Raw genomic sequence first — 21,198 nt, forward strand, 5'->3', positions numbered from 1 at the left:
TGTTTCATATTACTATGATAAAATGTATTACTTTCAATTTCCTTTTCACGTCACAAGCTTGCCTCTGAAATGTGGAAAGCATGTTTACTTAACACTAGAATGACCAGAGCCTACGAAAAAACTCGTAGATCCAGCCCACCTTAAATCCGTTCGCACCTCTCCGTCAGCATCTTTTGTTCTGCAAATGTGCCGATAAAGACAAGCAGCCTGCTATTCCATCCCCACCGCAGAACATGCACAAAGTTCTCCCAGCTCATGCCTTGATTATCTGGGAGTGAAGTGCTGGAGTTTTAGAGTGGAAATAATAGATCGTTATTTGGAACAAATGCATTTCATGCGTGTTCTGTTTCTACAATAATCTGTGTAAACACATTGTTAAAACAGAAACGTTTTTCATATTTTAGTAGTAATATTCATATGAATTATTCATATTAATTCGCATAACATCATGTGGTTGTAATCAGTGACTGCGTGTTCCCCCCCCCCGATCTTGCCAGTTCCCATGTGTTTCTGTATGGTACTGTTTCTTTTGTACTCCAGGACATGCAGAGGAAAGAATAGTACAGAGAGGTCAGTTCAGCGCTATATGCAGTCATCAGATTCAAATGATAACAGTTCACACACACGCAAGGACCGTCCTTCTTACATTTACGACGTGTGTACCTGTTGTAATGTACACACTTCCCTCTATGCTTTGGTTCCTATTACATTGAAAGGGCACCTGACGCTGACTCAGTTTATTTTCCTGGTGAAAGCAGCTGTCTGGAACAGAAGCTTGTCGATGTTGCATCCTCCTTTTCTTTTTCCATCACCTTTTCTAGTAATGTGCGACCACTGCAAGGTGAGCCATGAACACACTTCTTTTCTCAGTGCTCCCCGTACATGCCCTGCACAGCACATGTGTGTTGCTCGCCGGCAGGTCAAGCTTGTTATAGCACACAGCAACTGGCCACCTGCGCGTTCCTGCTTGCACTGAATACGCTCAAGCCTTCTGGTGCATGATGTCAACGCAGCACGAAGAAAAAAGAAAGAGACAAATATATGGGACATTGGGTATAAATTTATGGTACTTGTAAAAGTTAGCTTTTTTTCAGTTTTATTCTCTCAATCATGATCACGCTGTACCCAAAACCCCTACCCCACCCCACCCCTCCTGATCTGACTCTAAGTAACAGCGCCAGTATAAATTCACACCCAATCTGACGCTGTTCGTTTTCAAATAATATTGCATTAGTGCGATGATGTTTTCTGATTGGTACTATTCAGGTCATAAAATGATTTCTTCAAAATGTTACATATATTGTCTCTTTCTTTCAGGTGTGTAATAGGAACCACAGCACAGAGAAAAGTGTGTACATTGCAACAGGTGCACACATCGTAAATGTAGGAAGGACAGTCCTTGCGTGTGTGTGTGAACTGTTAACATTTGAATCTGATGTTTGTATATAGCGCTGAACTGACCTCTCTGTACTGTTCTTTCCTCTGCATGTCCTGGAGTACAAAAGAAACAACACCATACAGCAACATGGAGACTGGCAAGATCGGGGGGGGGGGGATTTAACACGCAGTCACTGATTACAACCACAAGATGTTATGCGGAAGAATATGAAAAATATGAATAACGTTGCATTCCTGCCAAGTTTTCCGAAATGTACTATACAGGACATAAAATGAATAATTCCAAATATCATATATACTTATGTCTCTGTTTTTCATAGTCCATAAGGTGCATACTAATTCAGCATGAGCAGGAACACTGAATAAAACTGAATAAAAAAAAAAAATCAAGTGACGGTGAGATACAAAGAAGGCAGATTCACCAGAGTTTGTGTCAGCTTTAATCCATCCAGATCAGAGAATGTCCAGTTCCATTGCCTCAAAACACCACTCACACCTACAGTTATTCCCAGTTTCAAATAAATACTAACAGCGTCAGATCCCTAGGGCAGTACAGTAATCCCTCGCTATATCGCGCTTCGCCTTTCGCGGCTTCACTCCATCGCGGATTTTATATGTAAGCATATTTAAATATATATCGCAGATTTTTCGCTGCTTCGTGGGTTTCTGCGGACAATGAGTCTTTTAATTTCTGGTACATGCTTCCTCAGTTGGTTTGCCCAGTTGATTTCATACAAGGGACGCTATTGGCAGATGGCTGAGAAGCTACCCGGCTTACTTTTCTCTTCCTCTTGCGCTGACTTTCTCTGATCCTGACGTAGGGGGATTGAGCAGGGGGGCTGTTCGCACACCTAGACGATACGGACGCTCGTCTAAAAATGCTGAAAGATTATCTTCACGTTGCTATCTTTTGTGCAAATGCTTCCTGAAACGACATGCTGCACAGTGCTTCGCATACTTAAAAGCTCGAAGGGCACGTATTGATTTTTGTTTGTCTCTCTCTCTCCCTGCTCCTGACGGAGGGGGTGTGAGCTGCCGCCTTCAACAGCTTTGTGCCGCGGTGCTTCGCATACTTAAAAGCAAAACAGCCCTATTGATCTGTTTGCTTTTCTCTCTATCTCTGTGACAGTCACTGCTCCTGACAAGCACTCCTTTGAAGAGGAAGATATGTTTGCATTCTTTTAATTGGGAGACAGAACTGTCATCTCTGTCTTGTCATGGAGCACAGTTTAAACTTTTGAAAAAGAGACAAATGTTTGTTTGCAGTGTTTGAATAAAGTTCATGTCTCTCTACAACCTCCTGTGTTTCTGCGCAAATCTGTGACCCAAGCACGACAATATAAAAATAACCATATAAACATATGGTTTCTACTTCGCGGATTTTCTTATTTCGCAGGTGGCTCTGGAACGCAACCCCCGCGATGGAGGAGGGATTACTGTAGTATGTATCGTGACTGAGAGAATAAAAGTGAAAAAAAAAGGTAACTTTTACAAGTACTATAAATGTACACCGTCCAAATGTATGTGTGTACTGTATAATATTAACAATAAGAGCAGCTCACTACTGAAAACGCCAAATATAGGAGTCAGTCGGGATCAAACCGGGGACTCTTGATTACAAGTCAGCAAATCTTACCGCTATGCCACGGAAGTTGTTGTATCGTCCTTGAACCTATTGTGAAAGTGTTTATTTGATCTTTGGACTTCAGGCTTCACACATTATATAGTTTATGCCTACATTTTGTCATTTACTACTAAAATATGAAAAACGTTTCTGTTTTAACAATGTGTTTACACAGATTATTGTAGAAATGTAACACACATGAAATGCATTTGTTCCAAATAACGATCTATTATTTCCACTCTAAAACTCCAGCACTTCACTCCCAGATAATCAAGGCACGAGCTGGGAGAACTTTGTGCACGTTCTGCGGCGGTGGGGGGGATGGAATAGCAGGCTGCTTGCTGCTTGTTTTTATCGGCACATTTACAGGACAAAGACGCTGACGGAAAGGTGCGATGGGATTTAAGGTGGGCCAGATCTATGAGTTTTTTCGTAGGCTCTGGTAATTCTAGTGTTAAATCAAAATATTTGCGCCTTCAAAGTGGGCATATTTAGTAAATTTTAGGGCTTTTTACTCACATTTGGAATAGTGTCCCTTAAAACCATTTTAAACTACAAAAATGGGCATTATATTTGTTAAAAGTTTATAAAAAAATCTTTGCTTACTATTTAAAAATTGATCTTCAAAAATAATCCATGAAACACTGGTAAGGTTGTTAAGGCAAAATTTAAGACAAATGTTTGAAACTATTTCTTTTTAGTACAGTAGTGCATAATGTGATGCCAAATATACATTAAAGAAGCACCTAGAAGACATGACTAAATTTTTTAATCATTAGGTAAGCAGCAAGTGACAACCTATGTTGTGGTGAATGGACTGCTCTCATCACAACTCTTCTTATGCCCTTATGTTTATTCATATTGTTTACGCCAAGTAACACTTGTGCTCAATGAAAACATTCAAACAAGCTTAATCACCTCTCTTCATTATTTCCTTAAGTTTCAGCAAAACCTAAAGGTCCACATAATTTTTGGCCACACTTCACAGACTATATTTTAATTTATGTTTCTAGGGTGTGTTTCCCTTAACTTTGGTGCCCCTGTACATTTAATGTGTTATGCAAGAGGGCCCACCATCTCCATAAATGCACAAGGACAATCACATAAATTCAAATCACACAATGAATTCAAGTTACGATCCTTTATTGTCATGACATCATTATCAGCGCTATATAAATGTAATGAATTATTATTATTATTATTATTATTATCGTTTTTCTGCAAGCAACATTAACTACAGCAAAATATACAGTAGATGCCATAATTTTAATGCATAAAAATGCAACTTCCACATTATTTAAACGACTACATGATAGTATAAATATCACCAAACAGAACAGATCAAGCCAAGAATAATCATGCTTTTTATTTCCTACCATTTTCAGTGGTCGCAGTGACCTCACAATAGAGTGCTGGGAATTCCAGTATTCTGGATTTGGGTATGTACCAGGCAGTAAAATAGCTGGGATCCCCTGGAAGTCTGGCTCTGCAAAAATAAACCATCTGAGGAAGAAATAAAAAAATTAAAAAAACATCACATTAAAGGCCATATGTACATGCATGATTAATTGACAGAGAGGACATATAAAGTATTAATTCTTTGCACAGGAATCAAGTTTCCTTTTATTTTCAACAGTATTAATTTGTTATCAATAGTAATTTTTATAATATAATTTCTTTGCAAGTTGCACATAGGGAAATTAAATGATTTGCTCAGTGTCCAACATGTTAGACTGCCTTCTGCACCTTAATTTGCAAAAAAAAGAAAAAAAAAAAAACTGCTAAAAAAACTGTTACAAGAGCCAAAATGGAAAGATTGTGCTTTCTCTTTTAAGGACTATACTAATGCAGCTACATTAAATATTTGTTTAAATAAAAGAACCTAAACAAGTCTATTTCCATTGGAGGTTGCCACAATAAAAGAAGAACATTTCTACCTTCAAGCAAAATGAGTGAGTTTCAACTAGACTTAAACATTAAGTATACATCTGACCATCACCCTCGAAAATAATCAAGAAATACTACTTCACAAAACAGATTCTCTTGGTAGAAGTCTGATTTTCTTTTCTTTTTCATTTTGTGTTATGATGGTATTGGTGATAAGCTGTAACAAAAAAAGAGATTCCAGCCAAAATGTTTATTTTATGTATTCACCAATATATGCAATATTGTTTGCAATAACAATACATGCATAGACATAATCGGTTAAAGTGAATAACCCACTTAAGGCAGAAACCAGGTTTCTTAATAACCCGCATTTACATTGGCTAGTAATCTCCTGAACTTTCCTTTGTCAAAACTCAGACATCATTACACTGCTCAAAAAAAAAAAGAGTTAAACATCAACACTGGCCACTGTGAATCCAAAAATAAGCATGATGCCTGTGGTAATTTTCTTATGTTTTATAAATATGTATAGTCAAACTGACACTTTATTTATAGGTTTCAGTTACAGGATTACATGCAGCAAACTCTTTTCTGCCTGGCTGTGCAACTGTGCACTGCAAAGGATTTGGTATGTGTGCTTCTTGACTTACACCCAGTGCTGGTGCGATAACTCAGACATTTTTATTTCAATAAAATACATGTTAGGTTACTTGTTACTTTAAAAAGTAATCGGACTACTTAATGCATGCTAATTTTAACATGTTACTCTACTGCTCTCGAGATTGTGTTACCGAGTTTAGCACTGTACATTCAAGTTCATCAATACAAAGTTAGCATTTTCTGAAACACTGAGATGGATTATTTCATCCAGGAGAAAGAATAATGTGATTGCCCAAACATTTGCCTCTAGAAATGTATTATGTGGATGCTTCTGCCCATACCTGCTGAAAGCATGGGCAAAGCAAAAACATGCGAAGGCCGAGTACAAAATCCTTAGCAACAACCTGGTTATGGGCTTACACAGCCACAAAATCGACATCAGAAATGTAGAAATCTACATCTGTTAGTCAAGTTTCACGAAGGACAATATCCAGATTTCTCTAATCAGAAAATGGGTTTACATGGCATTTTATAAATCAGGTTTCTGTGAATAATCAGGTTATTTAAGTGCATGTAAACATGCTAAATGTTTACAGTTGGTAGACCTTAGTTTAATTTGCTTAGTTTTTGTTTTATTAAGGAATGACTGGACTGTTTAATTTAAACAGTTTGTTTAAATTGAATGGGTGTCCTATTTGTTGTGTTGAAATGTTGCATTTGAATAATACAGTAGTATAAATTATTAAATTAAAAATACAAATTATAAAAACTTAATTTTTTGACACTGCTACATCAAATGCTAGGAATGAAGCAAGCATACAAACACAATCATGGGGTGAAAGTGATGGACAGGTCAACAGACATATGCTCCACCAAGTTAAATCACAGGCTAATTTACACGATTTAGTTTAATAGCCCAGCAATTGTGCATTTGAAGGTCATATCTCAAAATGTTAAAAGACAAAAATTTAAATACCAAGACAACTGCTTTCCATGTGTTGTAGTTCACTGTCCCCTGATGAGTCAAACAGATTAACAGATAATGGAAAAATTATTTTTCAGATCTATCCAAACAGATATTTAGAAAAAGAAAATAATGTAATCTGGTTCAACTCTGTAACTCAACATTTTTTGTATACAGTGTAAAAAGGAGAAAAAAATAGATGGTGAGGCTGCATCATAACAAATGAAAACAGATTCATTTCCACTCTTCTCACTAATTTCTTGCCAAGCTCCTTCAACAGATACTCAATGGATTAATTTCCACTCTTCTCACTAATTTCTTGCCAAGCTCCTTCAACAGATACTCAATGGCTTGCAAGAATACTAGTCAATAGACAATTACACTCTGTCTGGGGAAAAAAAAAACTTCTGTTTATGGGTCATGGAAACGTCCAAAGATATCTTAGTAAAGAGGGGTAAAGGTAGTCATGAAGTGTCAAAATGATGGTGGCTGTGGGGAAAAATTCCTGAGAAAATAGCAGTAGCGTTTAGTGTTAGACCAATTAATTGACATCAAGCAAGAAAACGATGTGCCGACTATAGCAGTCCCGTTAAAAGAATTTTTCTGCAATGAAAAAAAGAGTGTGGAAAACATCTGGAGAGCTATATTTAATGTGATCACTCTCAGACCAAGATCAGTGTGTTTATACATAAAATGTTTGGGGGTGCTTAAAGTGAACAATATACAATAGACCCCCGTGAAGTCGCGGTTCAGGATTTGTGGACTCAGTCGTTTTTTCTTAGAACCTAACTATTAAATTGTTAGCGGAATGCGCAAATATCCTCCGCAATTTATGGCTTTTTTCATGGCAATACTGTGCTGTACAGAGAACAGGAAGCAACCGCTGAGGGAAACACGGGTTGGGATGGTCAAAGTAGCCAATCCGAGAGCGTTATTCATTTCTTCTTGAAGCTGATTGACTGCTGCCCTGTGACGCGTCTCCAGCTGAGTGGGTTTACCACTGCTGAGGGAAACGCGGTTTGGGATGGTGAAAGTAGCCAATCCGAGAGCGTTATTCATTTTTCCTTGCTGCTGATTGACTGCTGCCCTGTGACGCGTCTCCAGGTGAGTGGGTATACCACCGCTGAGGAAAACGTGGTTTGGGATGGTGAAAGTAGCCAATCCGAGAGTGTTATTCATTTCTCCTTGCTGCTGATTAACTGCTGCCCTGTGGCGCGTCTCCAGCTGAACGTCCTCGTGTTTTCCACTTTGTTATTGTATTCATTTTGTTACTCTTAAACGCACAAGATGATGCCGAAACGCCCTGCAATTCTAAGGCTTCTGGCACTGAGCCTAAGCGCCAGAAGAAGTTTAAAACATTCCAGGAGAAGGTTGAACTACTGGATTTGCTCCGGGAACTAAAAAGTTATGCTGCAGTAGCGGGCCACTATGGCATTAATGAAATCACCGCACACTACATAAAGAAGAACGAAGGAGCGATCTGGAGTACCGTATCTGTAAGTTTCTGTGATAGTGCCAAAAAGGTAACGACCGTAAGGAATAAAAATATCGTCAGGATGGAATCTGCCTTGGCATTGTGGATCACTGACTGCAGGAAGAAGAACATCCCATTGGACGGTAACATAATCCGTGAGAAAGCACGGAAATTGTACCAGCAGTTCGCTACAGGAGACAATGTAGCAACTTCCCATCACAATGTTACTGAAACCTATAAAGAAAAGCCAGCACAAAACCCCACCAGAAGAAGACCTGCCCAAAGATACGACTCCTCCTGAAGCACCTGAAGAAGAGGCGCCACCCAAGGAGTTTTAAATCCTCTACATCGTACTGCACAGCTACTTCATCTATACTAATAAAAGGCAAAGCCCTCACTGACTCACTCATCACTAATTCTCCAACTTCCCGTGTAGGTAGAAGGCTGAAATTTGGCAGGCTCATTCCTTACAGCTTACTTACAAAAGTTACGCAGATTGCATTTCGAAATTCTACACGTAACGGTCATAATGGTCGACAACGTCCGCCATGTTAAACTTTCTTATTTATGGCCCCATCTTCACGAAATTTGGTAGGTGGCTTCCCTGCGCTAACCAAAACCGATGCACGTACTTATTTCGGTGGTATGACACCACTGTCGGCCGCCATATTGAACTTTCCAACGGTCTTTGTTACTTAATGGGCCCATCTTCAAGAAATTTGGTACGCGGGTTCCCAACGCTAACTGAATCCTACTTATGTACATATATACGAACATACCCAGCAGCTCGGTCCACACTTTGAATCCTCCAGGCACTCCTGAGCATAATCTAATTTTGAAGGTTGGGGCACCAATAATGTTACTGAGAAACTTACAGCTACCGAAACTTTGTAATGGCACGAGACTTCAGGTCACATGCCTGCAAAAGAACCTAATTGAGGCAACTATTTTTACTGGCGGTGGCTCAGGGGAGAGAGTTTTTATTCCTTGCATCCCCGTTATACCCTCTGATCTCCCATTTCAATTCAAACGCCTCCAATTTCCAGTAAGGCTCTGCTTCGCAATGACAATTAATAAGTCTCAGGGACAGACCCTACAAAAGGTTGCCATTGATTTGAGGCAAGATTGCTTTTCACATGGCCAAGTATATGTTGCATGCTCAAGAGTAAGCTCAGCGCACAGCTTGGTCATATTACAACCGGAGGGGCGAACTGACAACATGGTATACAAAGAGATCCTTAACAAATAATTATTGGTACATTTTCCCTCAGTTTATTATTTAAAATTTTAAAGCAGTACTTCGCCGCTGCAAAGTGCGGGTATTTTGCTAGTCATCAATATCATTCATCATTGGTGAGTACCCATACATTTTATTGTATTTTAATTAAATTAAATTATTATGTATTTACTCTACTTATAACAAAGAAAACGACAGCGCATACCAAAGAAAACGCGCTTACATGAATTACAGTATGTATAGCGGTAACATCAGTATTTTACATTCTAGCATAGCAGTACAGTACTGTTACAGTATATGGGTTTACCTTTACATTCTGTTTTTAGGTAATGTATTAAGGCAATTTTTTAGGTAATGCATTAATGTATTAAGCTGAGTTTGCAACGAAATTAAAGTGCTTTGGAGGCATACTGTATTTAGGTTTTAAACTATAAAAATAGGAATTTAAAAGGCATTTTTTAACCACATCCAAAAGTCACGGTTTTTCACAATTCGCGGGTGCTCTAGGAACGTAACCCCCACGAATTTTGGGGGTGTACTGTACTTTGAATGTGTTTCAGATTGTACATCCTTCTGGACTTTGATTCATTGCAATATTGTCAGACTAATCATCATGAGGTTCCACTAATTCTGTTTCTACAAATGGTATCTGCTGAGAATATGCAGTACAAAAGCTGCAAACAATTATCATATTCACCTAGGATCACACCTAACATATTCAAAGTACTGAAGTGGACTTTGAACAAACAAGTATAACATTTAATGACTTGTCTTGAGGGTGTATGGTCCATATTGTATCTCTCTTCCGATAAGGAAGATGAGTGCATTACAGGCCTGAACAAGTAAGCAGATAGATTATACTCACTTCCTCCCAAAACTAATGCAACCTAAAACCCCACCTTCTAATGGCAGACTATTAGCACTATAGTTCAATCATATTACTGTGAGCCTATAATCACAGATGATTTGAACATTTAATGAAGGATATCCTTTTCTACACAGTTTTGTGGTTTGTTGAAGGGAGACTTAATCTTGATGTGTGCCCTGAATGGCACTTATCACATTTAGAAGACCATACATTAAATTAAATTGTCCTTTGACTGTCTGCAGTTCTTTGTCTTAAGCAATTTAATATACTGAAGTACAATGACTGTTAGTGAGTTGCACATACAGAAGGCCGAGTGGCTTACTGAAAGAATACTCCTTTCTCTTGTGGCTTCTACTGCAACATTCTAAAAAGAACTTCTAGCAAGGCATTTTACAGTAACCAGATCTTGCACACATGTGGCCTGATTGTACTGTCGTCTTGTCTATCTGTTAAAGCAAGGTCACAGTGCAACAAATACTTGAAAAATGTCATGCTTTTTTAAAAAAAACATTCTTACTATTTCCAACACACTGTCCAATATAATTTTCAAAATCTATTTGCGTTTGTGGTATCTCTTCATCACTTCTGCCAAATACTTGCATGTCTTAAGAACAAGGCACTTAGTAAAGTGATCATTTGCCATCTGCTGACGTGATGAATGCAGTATAGATTGAACCATTCAAAAGTTTCTCACTATTTATACACCTAATCTTTGTAACCACGTGTTGGTTTTTCGAGAAAGCCTGTGAAGGTCTAGAGAGCTCTTCTCACAGGTACAGTATAAGGTAGTTGAGGATGGAAACAAGATGAAGAGCTTACTTTCTGGAAAATGGTTGAACATTATATAGAACACTTTCCATATTAAGAATAGATAATAAAAAGCTGTCAGAGTTAACATACGAAAGCATTTATAAAGGACACCATACTTATGCTTCATGTTCAACACAGAGAATGTCTGAATTCAAGTCCCTTTGGTCCACTACCTTACATTCAATAAACAACATATATTTCTTTCTGTTTAATACTTCAGCATGAAATCTATAGGCTATTTTATGTAATACTGGTTATTTCACCTTTTTGGCTTGAATATGTGGTTTATTTATTGTTTGTAGCACCATTTAATACACATGGGATATTTTAAATTGTAAATCTTCAAGGTATTATTCTGAAACCTTGGGGACACAAAGAGAGCCTGAAACTATCACTTAAGCTTTACTCTAGGTAATTCACTTTCTTTTGGTCAAGTAAGTTCTGCTTAGCTTCAAATATTTTGTGAATGCATTTCACTTTCATAATTATTAGCTTTTGCTTTTAGACACATCTAACATTTTTCTCACCACACCCTTTCTCTAGGTGTGATTAACAATGGTGATATATACAGAAAGAATGAGTTTAGCATGCATAAACTCGAAAGCAAAATTCCAAAGATCTTTACAAATTGGTTATCAACATTCATGAAGAGAGGGGGGCTGTTTCACAGTACATTTTAATTGAATGTTCTATAATGGAGCATGTATCAACAGACTAAATAAATCTATACTTAAGAATATTGGCACCAAACTGCTGCCAACTACTCCCACCAACAGTACAGTACTTCTAATTTCACTAGGAAGCAAATAGTATGACTAAATAGTATTTTTGGCAGTACGTGCATCAGAGTTATGCCATTTAAGAATCACATTTTGATAAAAATGAGAGAAGTACATCAAAGAATGTTACAGAGGGGAGGCCAGAGCAACCATTAAGTGTTATCTGACTTACACTTGAACATTACCACGTGCTGCACCATAACTACAGAATGATTAGCATGGCAACATGGCAACTGAATTGCTAGACAAACCTAGTAATGATGAAATGCTGGTCTAATAAGGCAACTGTGAACCATTCTTTAGAGGGTTCATGGATAATCTCACTAGAACTATAAAGAGTAAATTTACATAAACAGTGGTTACTTTTGCAAGGAAAGGTGCAACAAGACCTAAAGTCATGGCTACTTGGGAAAAAATTAAGGTTATGGCTACCTAGGAAAAAAAATAAAATCTGTGGTTGTAAGAAATAGTTGCACTGTTCTCTAAACTATTTACTGTTAAAAATTGCTGAGATACAGTGCTCCTCTTTTCCAGATAAAAACGGTCACCCAGTATACATCCAACACAGATATTTTCAATCATTAGACAGACCCTAAACATTTTATCATTATTAATTCTTCAACACTGACAATGATGCTAGTAAATTCCACTTTCTTTCCTGATGCATTCGTTCCAAGTACTGCCAAAGCATCTTTAGGAGTGTTCTGATATTAAAATTTTCACACTGTGTGTAGTTTGCACTGCAATTAGGCATTCTGTAAAATACTGTCCAGCTCTTCATTGAGAGAAACAAACAGAGCATCTTGGGTTGGAAGTATAATTAAGGGCCTTACTCCACCATCATAAAAAATAATTTGACATACTGCACTATGATTACGATATTAATAGAAACCAGATGAAATAATAAAAAGGATCAACAAAAGATGATTAAGTTACAAAAAAAACAATTTACAAAAGATAAATCAAGGCAAATTACCCAAAGAAAGGATTTAGAATACAAACATCAATAAACTAAATTCAAGGACGAGATCCATACAAACCCATGACACAACTTAAAGTTACCAAGTAACCTAACATGCACATCTTCATACTCGTATAGAATTTTTTTTTCTATTAAAAATGTATATCTACTGTATATAGCTCACTTTCCACAAAATTAACAATATGTGGAAAATACTTAATAAAAAACTGAAGTTGTAACACCACAGTATTTGGGTTACATGTTTACCTCAGATTCCGCTTAGTAATAGTTATGATCTGTTCAGTTTTCGATTGATTTGCAAATATTTTGTGTCATTATTTAAAACAAAGCAGAACAGACATAAAGAACAGACAAATTACTAAATATTACGCTCTCATTTTTGTACTTATTTATAAAAGCAAGTAGGGATGTCATAATACCAACTGCCGTGAAATTTCACAATACTTGATAAATTTCATGGCAAAAACAGAAATCCCATTCAACCATTTTTTATTAAAAGTACTTCCATTACTAAAGTGAACAATAGTGTGCCCTTTTCTGAATTATATAATAAATTATATTATTATAAATTATATAATAATAAAATATATAAATACATTCACTTATTTGGCTGAAACCTTTATCCAAAGTGACTTGCAACATTTGAGATACAACTGATCCCATTTTTTATTTTTCAAATAGGAGCCAAGACAGGCGAAGTGACCTGTAGTCACTCAGTGTTAGTAGCAGAATTTGAACCCACAACCTCAGTGATTGATGTCCAAAGCCTTAACCATTACAGTTCACTGCCTGCTAAAAACTATGCCACATTACCACAATAGTAATAGCAGCTTTAAAATATTGGTACACCCATTAAGAAATTATCAAACTATAATTTAAGTAAACTAGTAGAGGTATTCATAAATATCAAAATATAATGCAGGGCATGCATTTTAATGTGTGATGAACAAGTGGATCTCCCCAGTGTATCAAATTGGGGTAATGTTATAGTCTTGAGAGGATTTTAACATAGGGTTTATAAAGGATGATATCAGCATGGACTACCTAATTTATCTTACCATGTGCACAATGCAGATTTATTCTCTGACATTTTCTCTTCAGTAACAGAAAAATACTGCTTACTAAACATAACAGTTTAAACATTATTATATCTTTACTGTTGAATGAGTGAATTCCAAGATAATTTAGAATATTTTAATTAAAAAATAACTCTTTAAATTTTTTGTAACAACATTCTTTTAAAATCTGGTTTGTCAGAGAATCACTCTGCTAAGGATTGTAACATCTGCTCTTATAAGATTTATACTTGCATCATTAGCAGTTTAAAAACAAACAAAAGAGTAAGGGAAGAGTAAAAATGATTCAATTCTCTATCACATAACCCTAGAACTTTAATTTTCAAAATGTTCCTCCCTTTTATTGTTTTTTTTGTCATTTGCCCAATCTTTAATTTTCTGTGTGAAATCAAACTTGCCAGCTTTACATTAATCCATTATTTCAGAACTACTGTAAAACACCATTTGTTGAGCTGTTTTCAAAGTATCTTAAATGAATGATCAGACTTTATTGCTCAGTCTGTGTACTAGTACAAAAGTGGTAGTCTGGATTACACTCATCAGCATACTCTTCAAATATATGACAGATTATATGAAAGGATAATAGCTTGACTTCAACAACCAAACGAATGACACAAATTTAGCGTTTGAATATCCATACTTAGCAATTAAGTATGTCATTTTGTCTGTCCTGCTAAATGGCATAGCTGATGTGTTTTGTGCTTTGAAGCATTTAAAAAAATATTCAGGTATTAGCAAAAGGAGCAGTTCATTTCATCACCAGTGTAAGCAAGCCAAATAGCCATTTTGCCTCATACTTGCCTCAGCTGTTCTGCCAGCGCTCACCGGCATTTAAGTACAGTGCACGGAGCAGTATATTTCCCTTATGATAGTGAACTGTATAAACCGGTTAAAAAAATGAATAAGTACTTAAACTCACATCCATGGACATGTTGGAAGTAATCAGAGAATGAATGCCTCCATTACATTCTAGGGTCTGTATAGGACACAGTATTAAAAAGTGATTCATCACGCCATCCTTTTATCTCCTCTTAAAAAATTGTGACGCTAAAAGCTGAATGATTAAAACTCACATCTGATCAATCACATGCTTGCACCCACAAAGCATGCATTAAAGTATATATGAACTGACTCTGTAAAGGGATAAAAGTGATACAAAAGCCTGTGTTTGCATTTTGTCATTTTCATCATGCCCAATTCCTACAGTCACGCACTTAAATTCCCTGGTTTTGAAGACAAAGTTTTTCTAGATATGACTTCTGTTTTTTTTTTGACATATATCGATGCAGTGCTGTATCATCATCACTGTGAGACATTTTTCTCACACATTGCTCTTCCTTCTGGAGTAATTTATCTACATGCAACTGTCACTTGATACTACTGATACTGAAAAAAAAACTAGAATCATCATGTTTTTGGCACGTTGATATCGACTTGTACCAAAAGTATCGTTACTTTCTAAATCCTGAAATGCAACACAATTTGAAACTCCGTTTATTGTAGAGGAAAAAAAAATCACACTGAATAACTTGATTCCTTAATGTCCACATACCATTGAGTGGTACTGCTCAAAGCATTCCTCTGTTGCATAGTAATATCTTCTTTTCCATGAGCAACCATAGAATACTATTTGGGAAACAGGTATTTTCTTATGAATGTAAGTAAGATCCAAACAAGATTATTGACCCTATCTTTGAAATGTGCACAGCATTGTGTGAGAATTAGGTAGGAAAAATAAAAATAATGCATTCTAATAAATTACATACATAAAAATAATCATTAGAAGAAACAACGTAAATCATTTAAACAGATTATTTTTATTTTCCCCTGACTCTGTTTACAGTAGTGATTCATTTATCCTGGTATAAAGTTTAGTGAAACAGAACTGGAAAAATATAGCCAGTCGATAGTTTCAGTCTATTCTACGGTTCCATGTTCTCAAAGAAAATTCCATAATCCATTCTTGTAATTTTTCCTGCATTAGTCTTACAACTAGCTCCTCTTCCGGTTCACTGAACTGTACCCCAGAAAAAACAATAAGAACTGGACTGTGGTGGTCGGGGAAGGGGGTTAATAATAATATGTTCAAACTAATATTTGTCCGAAGGGATTATAAATTTATTCTAACAGATCTTTTTTTGCTTTTGTCTGACACTTACAGGGCTTTGTAACTTATCACTGCCCATATCCACACAGTGTACAGAAAACTATTAAGTCTACTAGGCTTCTAGTTATGAGAAAAACTCTTTAGCTATAGAGCCCTCTGAAATTATTTACTTACTAAGATTAAAATAGGTGGCTTCAACCTTAGTATTTCAATCAAGGTTGAGGATTCATTATTTTAATACAGCATAAACATACTTTTCATTCTATTTTCAATAATTGAAGGAATTATTTTATTTGTCAGTTATTAAGTCTCCCTGATTTCCTTCCACTTCTTGACCTTTTGCAGTGGCATTCAATATTTCTTAATAGTGGATGTGTAATTACCACTGGAGTCCCTTTATCATGGGTTTATATATGCTCTAATCATCATTATTGGTCTACATTGTCATCCAATGTAGCATATAGGCACCTAGGAAAATGGGAGTAAAAATCTTTTCACACTTCAAGAAATGTTTATTAGTGTTAAAACTATATTATATATATTATATATATATATATATATATATATACACACACACACACACACACTGTATATGCAACTTTTGAGGTCGTCAGTCCAAGGAGTGAAAAAAACATGAAGAACCAACAGAGTGTTAGGCAAACAAAACTATTTGATGCGAGAGGTCAACAAAGAATAACCACAAATCACAGATAATTTAAAAGATGAATACTGGAGTAATGTAACATGACACAATGCATTGAACTCTGCTGTGGATGGGGCTGCGTAGCCGAAGACTAGTCAGAATTTGCAAACAATAGGACGCAAGCTTAAGAGATGAAGCTTGGATCAGTGGAAGAAGATTGCCTGGTCTGATGAATTCTATTTTCTGTTGCATCATGTGGGCAGCCAGGTATGTGAGCATTGTTTACCTCGGGAAGAGATGGCAGCAGAATGCCCTGTGGGAAGAAGACTAGCCAAGGGAGAGACAGCAATGCTTTTGCCAATGTTCTGTTAGGAAACCCTGGGTCTGGGCATTTATGTGGATGGCAATTTGATGTGTACCACCTACCTAAATTTAGGTACTCATAATTGACATGCTGAATGCTGAAGAAATTAGCAGGTCTACAGACTTAATGACTTTGTGACTTAAATAACTTTAGTAAAACCTCTTCATGGCTATGGCATTTCCCAATGGAAGTGGCATCTTTCAGCAGGGTAATGCCTCCTGCCACACTTCATGAATTGTTTCTGGAATGGTTTGAGGAGCAAGATGAATTAATGATGTTGCCCTGGCCTCCAAATTATCCAGATCACAATCCAATTGAACATCAGTGGGAACAATAGTGTGTTAGAACAGCAAGTTAGATCTGCAGCAGATTCCAGCTCACAATTTATAGGAGTTCAGAAAATCTTTTGCTAACATCCTTGTGCCAGATACCACTAAACACCTTCAGAGATCTTGGTGGGTTAGGGATGTTTTGGTTGCACATGAAGCACAACAGCATATCAGACAGGTGGTCTTAATGTTATGGATCATCCCTATGTAATTGGTAATTACTTTTTTACTTTTTCCACTCCTGCAAAACTGGGTAGCACAGCTAGTAATATATATAAATCCTGTTAGACAAAATAGACTTTTTATCATCAACAATCATGATAAAAATATATTATATATATTATTATATATATCATCTATTAAAAGGGAGAGCTAAAAGAACAAAACACATTTTAAACTTATAAGATCTTTCAGACAAATTGAAGTATGCACTTTAATTAAAATAATTCTTACATTCCAGAATTGACACTTATTGAAGATGTGTTTAACGGGATTCCATAAGTAAATGTGTCCACTGATTCATCATAAAGAGTAGTTTTTCTTCCTAATCCTCCAATTTCAGTAAACAAGTTAATTTCTGGCAGATTATAATCCTACAAATACAGAAAAAAAATCATTTACTGCTCAAAGAAACAAATTATTTCAACAGTAAAAAAACAAAAAACATTTTCCTCAATACATTATAGAATATATTCTAACTTTCCCGTCCTGAATATTGAATTCAACAGCAAAAATCTTAAACAGAAAAAGAAAATCCAAGCACATAGTACCAGTTTTAGCATTATTGGCTGCTTTGTGTCATTTAGAATTTACTTTAAAATACTACTAATGGTATATAAAGCCTTAAATAATCTTGCTCCTTCATAGATTTTGGACTACCTGTCCCCCTATATTCCAAGTCATAAACATGGATCTTCTAATAGTGGTCTTCTTATTATTCCAAGAGCTGAGCATAAAAGAACGGGTGAGACAGTCTTTTGCTGTTATACACCGAAAATCTGGAATATTGTACCAACAGAGATATGCAAGGCTAACAATGTGGATAATTTTTTAAAAACTCTTAAAAAGCCTACATTTTTTAAAATTTTACTTTAAGTACTTTTATCTCTACTCTTAATAAAAATAGATATGCACATAATTATCTTATTCTCTAATTAATTTGCAGTTATTATTAATCTCTGCTTTTCTCTGTTATCTTTTCTGGCTCTGTTGTGGTTGCGCTTTGTGCCACATCCACCTGATCAAAGTACTGTGAACCTTCCTGTGATGTTTGCATAAAAGCAGATGCTCCAAATTCCCAACCCACTGGATTGAATCCTCTTACTTGAGGGAAAAAAATAAAAATAAAAAACAACTATAAGGAACTACTTAAGTATATTTGTGTTAGGTACATTGCCTATTGGGGGCTGGGTAGTCTTTTGGCCTTGGATCTCCTGCAGAATTTTTTTTCCCTCCTGCCCATCTGACCTTATCATCAGACTCATCTTAGAGACTGAAAAACAATTCCATATATAAACATTCTACTTCTCTATTAATTATACAGTATATCTATCTTATGTAAGTTTATATTATTTTCTTGTACTTTATTTATTCATTATTATTCTCATCTAATTTTAATTTGCTCTCCTTTATTTGTAACTAATTCTTCGACATCTTGCAAAGTACTTTGATGCTGTTGTGCATTATATCATTCTTTTCAGAATCTTTTTCAAGTTTAACAACCTGTTTTCCCTAATATTTGTTCTGCTGATAACTGCAAAACTTCAGTGTTCAAAAGGCATAAAATTTTTGTGCTTGTGAGAAAAATCACACCACATGACACTGAAAAAGTCACTTAATCTCCATGTGGACTATAAGTGAGAATACATGAATCTGAAATATGAAGTATAATGAACGTGAAAGGTGCTTTGAGATGGTATCTGTAACAGAAAACAGATTAAACATATTAGAGAAAGGTATATGATCCTATACTGTGGTAAACCCCAAAAACCCAAACAGTACAAGCAATGGTCCAGTACAAAGTGGACGTGTTTTGATTTACACAGTAAATAATAAATGGTAACTGTAAAAGAGCAGTAAAAGGACATAATCTAATGTGCATCTAAAATTATAAACATATAAAAATGTTAATTTAAAACACTTTTTTATTTCTAAAGCCCTGATGCTACAGCTTTATAGCAGTTGATAAAATGTCACATATAACTATAAGCTAATTTTTATAAAATAGTAATACATTTTCAATCTAGATATGAATATATAAATCGTTTAAATACATGTTAGTACTGTACATCTTACACTTAATAAGCACATTTCCACTTGTATGCCCCAGTGCACTATTATAATAAACACAGTATGACAAAGGAACTGCATTATAAATTTAAAATGTAATTTTGAAACAGAGAAAAATCATACATTTGTTGAAAAAGACACAATATATGGAGAAAAGTATGTGTACACCCATACAAATTACTGAGGCTGGGTGTTTTACAAGCACGTGTTGTTAACAGGTGCATAAAATGAGGTACATGGCTATAAAAACTTCGGCAGTAGAATGGGTCATACTGAAGAGCTAAGTGATTTTAAATGTGGCACTGTCATAGAATGCCACCTTTGTCACAAGTCAGTACATGAAATTTCTACTCTGCTATACCTGCCCTGGTCAACTGTATGTGATATTATTGTAACGCAGCGTGTCTGCGTGGGTTTCCTCCGGGCGCTCCGGTTTCCTCCCACAGTCCAAAGACATGCAGGTTAGGTGGATTGGTGATTGTAAATTGGCCCTAGTGTGTGCTTGGTGTGTGGTTGTGTTTGTGTGTGTCCTGCGGTGGGTTGGCACCCTGCCCGGGATTGGTTCCTGCCTTGTGCCCTGTGTTGGCTCCAGCAGACCCCCGTGACCCTGTGTTCGGATTCAGCGGGTTCGAAAATGGATGGATGGATGGACACATCCAGGTGGATCAGCAGCTCAGCCACAAAGTGGTAGACCTCTCAAATTCACAGAGCAAAGTCACCAAGTGCTGAAGCATATATTCAAACATATGAAAATTTGCTTAAAATCTTAAAGTAAATATATTTATAGTTTAATCCTTATATTTATAAGAAATTAAAGATTCACTTTCTCATTTAAATTGCTACTTTTAATTAATTTTGTATATCATACAGTGTAATGACCCAGGACAGGTGGTGACCCACTGAGAAAAATCACTCCTGTCTGGATAGTCAATCCTCCCCAGTGTAAGTGTACATCATCCGGGTGACTATGAATGTTTGGGCAATGATGCCAGTAAAAACACTAAAGGCTTATCTTACTGACCATCAATTACTAGCACCTTTGGATTTGGAAAAAACACAAAATATGAGCAATGAAAGATTAGTACAAAGTACCACAGCCATTTCATGTTATTAATATGAATAAATGACAATACATTATATTTGGTTGATCATCCCTAATCCAAGATTTCTAGGACCAAAGGTATTTCGGATATTGTTGAATTTTGGAATATTTTAATATTTTGCATCTTCCTAGAACACCCACCCTTAGTTCTGCCACACCACGGTTTTTAAACCACTGGGTTTTCAGGGAGAGACCCAAAGAAACTGAGCAAAAGACTGTTACCAATTCAGGAGCTCAGAGGCACAAGGTAACTGAAGCTTAATGATTAATTTGTAAATTGTAATTGGCGACAAAAGACACAGAAACACACACATACAACACTGTAGCTACTTGGCTCCACAGGCTTGAGAAGCACTTCTGTCTGCTACGTTACCTTTCGGTTATTTTGACTACTAGGGGGCTTCGCTCGCCAACCCCCGTGTTTGGTTTTCCAGATACACACTTTTAAGATTTTTTTTTTCTTTGAATTGTTGCTATTTCATTAGTTTCACTTTTATTTCAGAACTTCTGTAAAAACAATATTTGGAATCTTTGGAGTCCCAATATGCTGAATCTTTTAAATGAGGTCAGTGAGACATGTGTTTAATGACTTTGTACCATAATTCAGGATAGGTTTCTCTGTTTGGAATTTTAGCACAGACAAAACGATCTACATCATCAGGAGT

General features: G+C 36.2%; 1 protein-coding gene across 2 annotated transcripts in view; it reads right to left on the reverse strand.

Moving 5' to 3' along the window:
* crybg1a (crystallin beta-gamma domain containing 1a) overlaps nt 1-21,198 on the reverse strand; it is a 359,825-nt gene that overhangs the window by 52,238 nt on the left and 286,389 nt on the right. For both annotated transcript variants that reach the window (XM_051925340.1, XM_051925341.1), the window contains 2 exons: nt 17,596-17,735; nt 4,399-4,525 (listed from right to left, as the gene is read on the reverse strand). In XM_051925340.1, coding sequence (XP_051781300.1) covers nt 4,399-4,525; nt 17,596-17,735 — 267 coding nt within the window. The remainder of the gene's footprint in view (nt 1-4,398; nt 4,526-17,595; nt 17,736-21,198) is intronic.

This window comes from Erpetoichthys calabaricus, chromosome 3 (assembly GCF_900747795.2).
Source record: "Erpetoichthys calabaricus chromosome 3, fErpCal1.3, whole genome shotgun sequence".
Classification (NCBI taxonomy): Eukaryota; Metazoa; Chordata; class Cladistia; order Polypteriformes; family Polypteridae; genus Erpetoichthys; species Erpetoichthys calabaricus.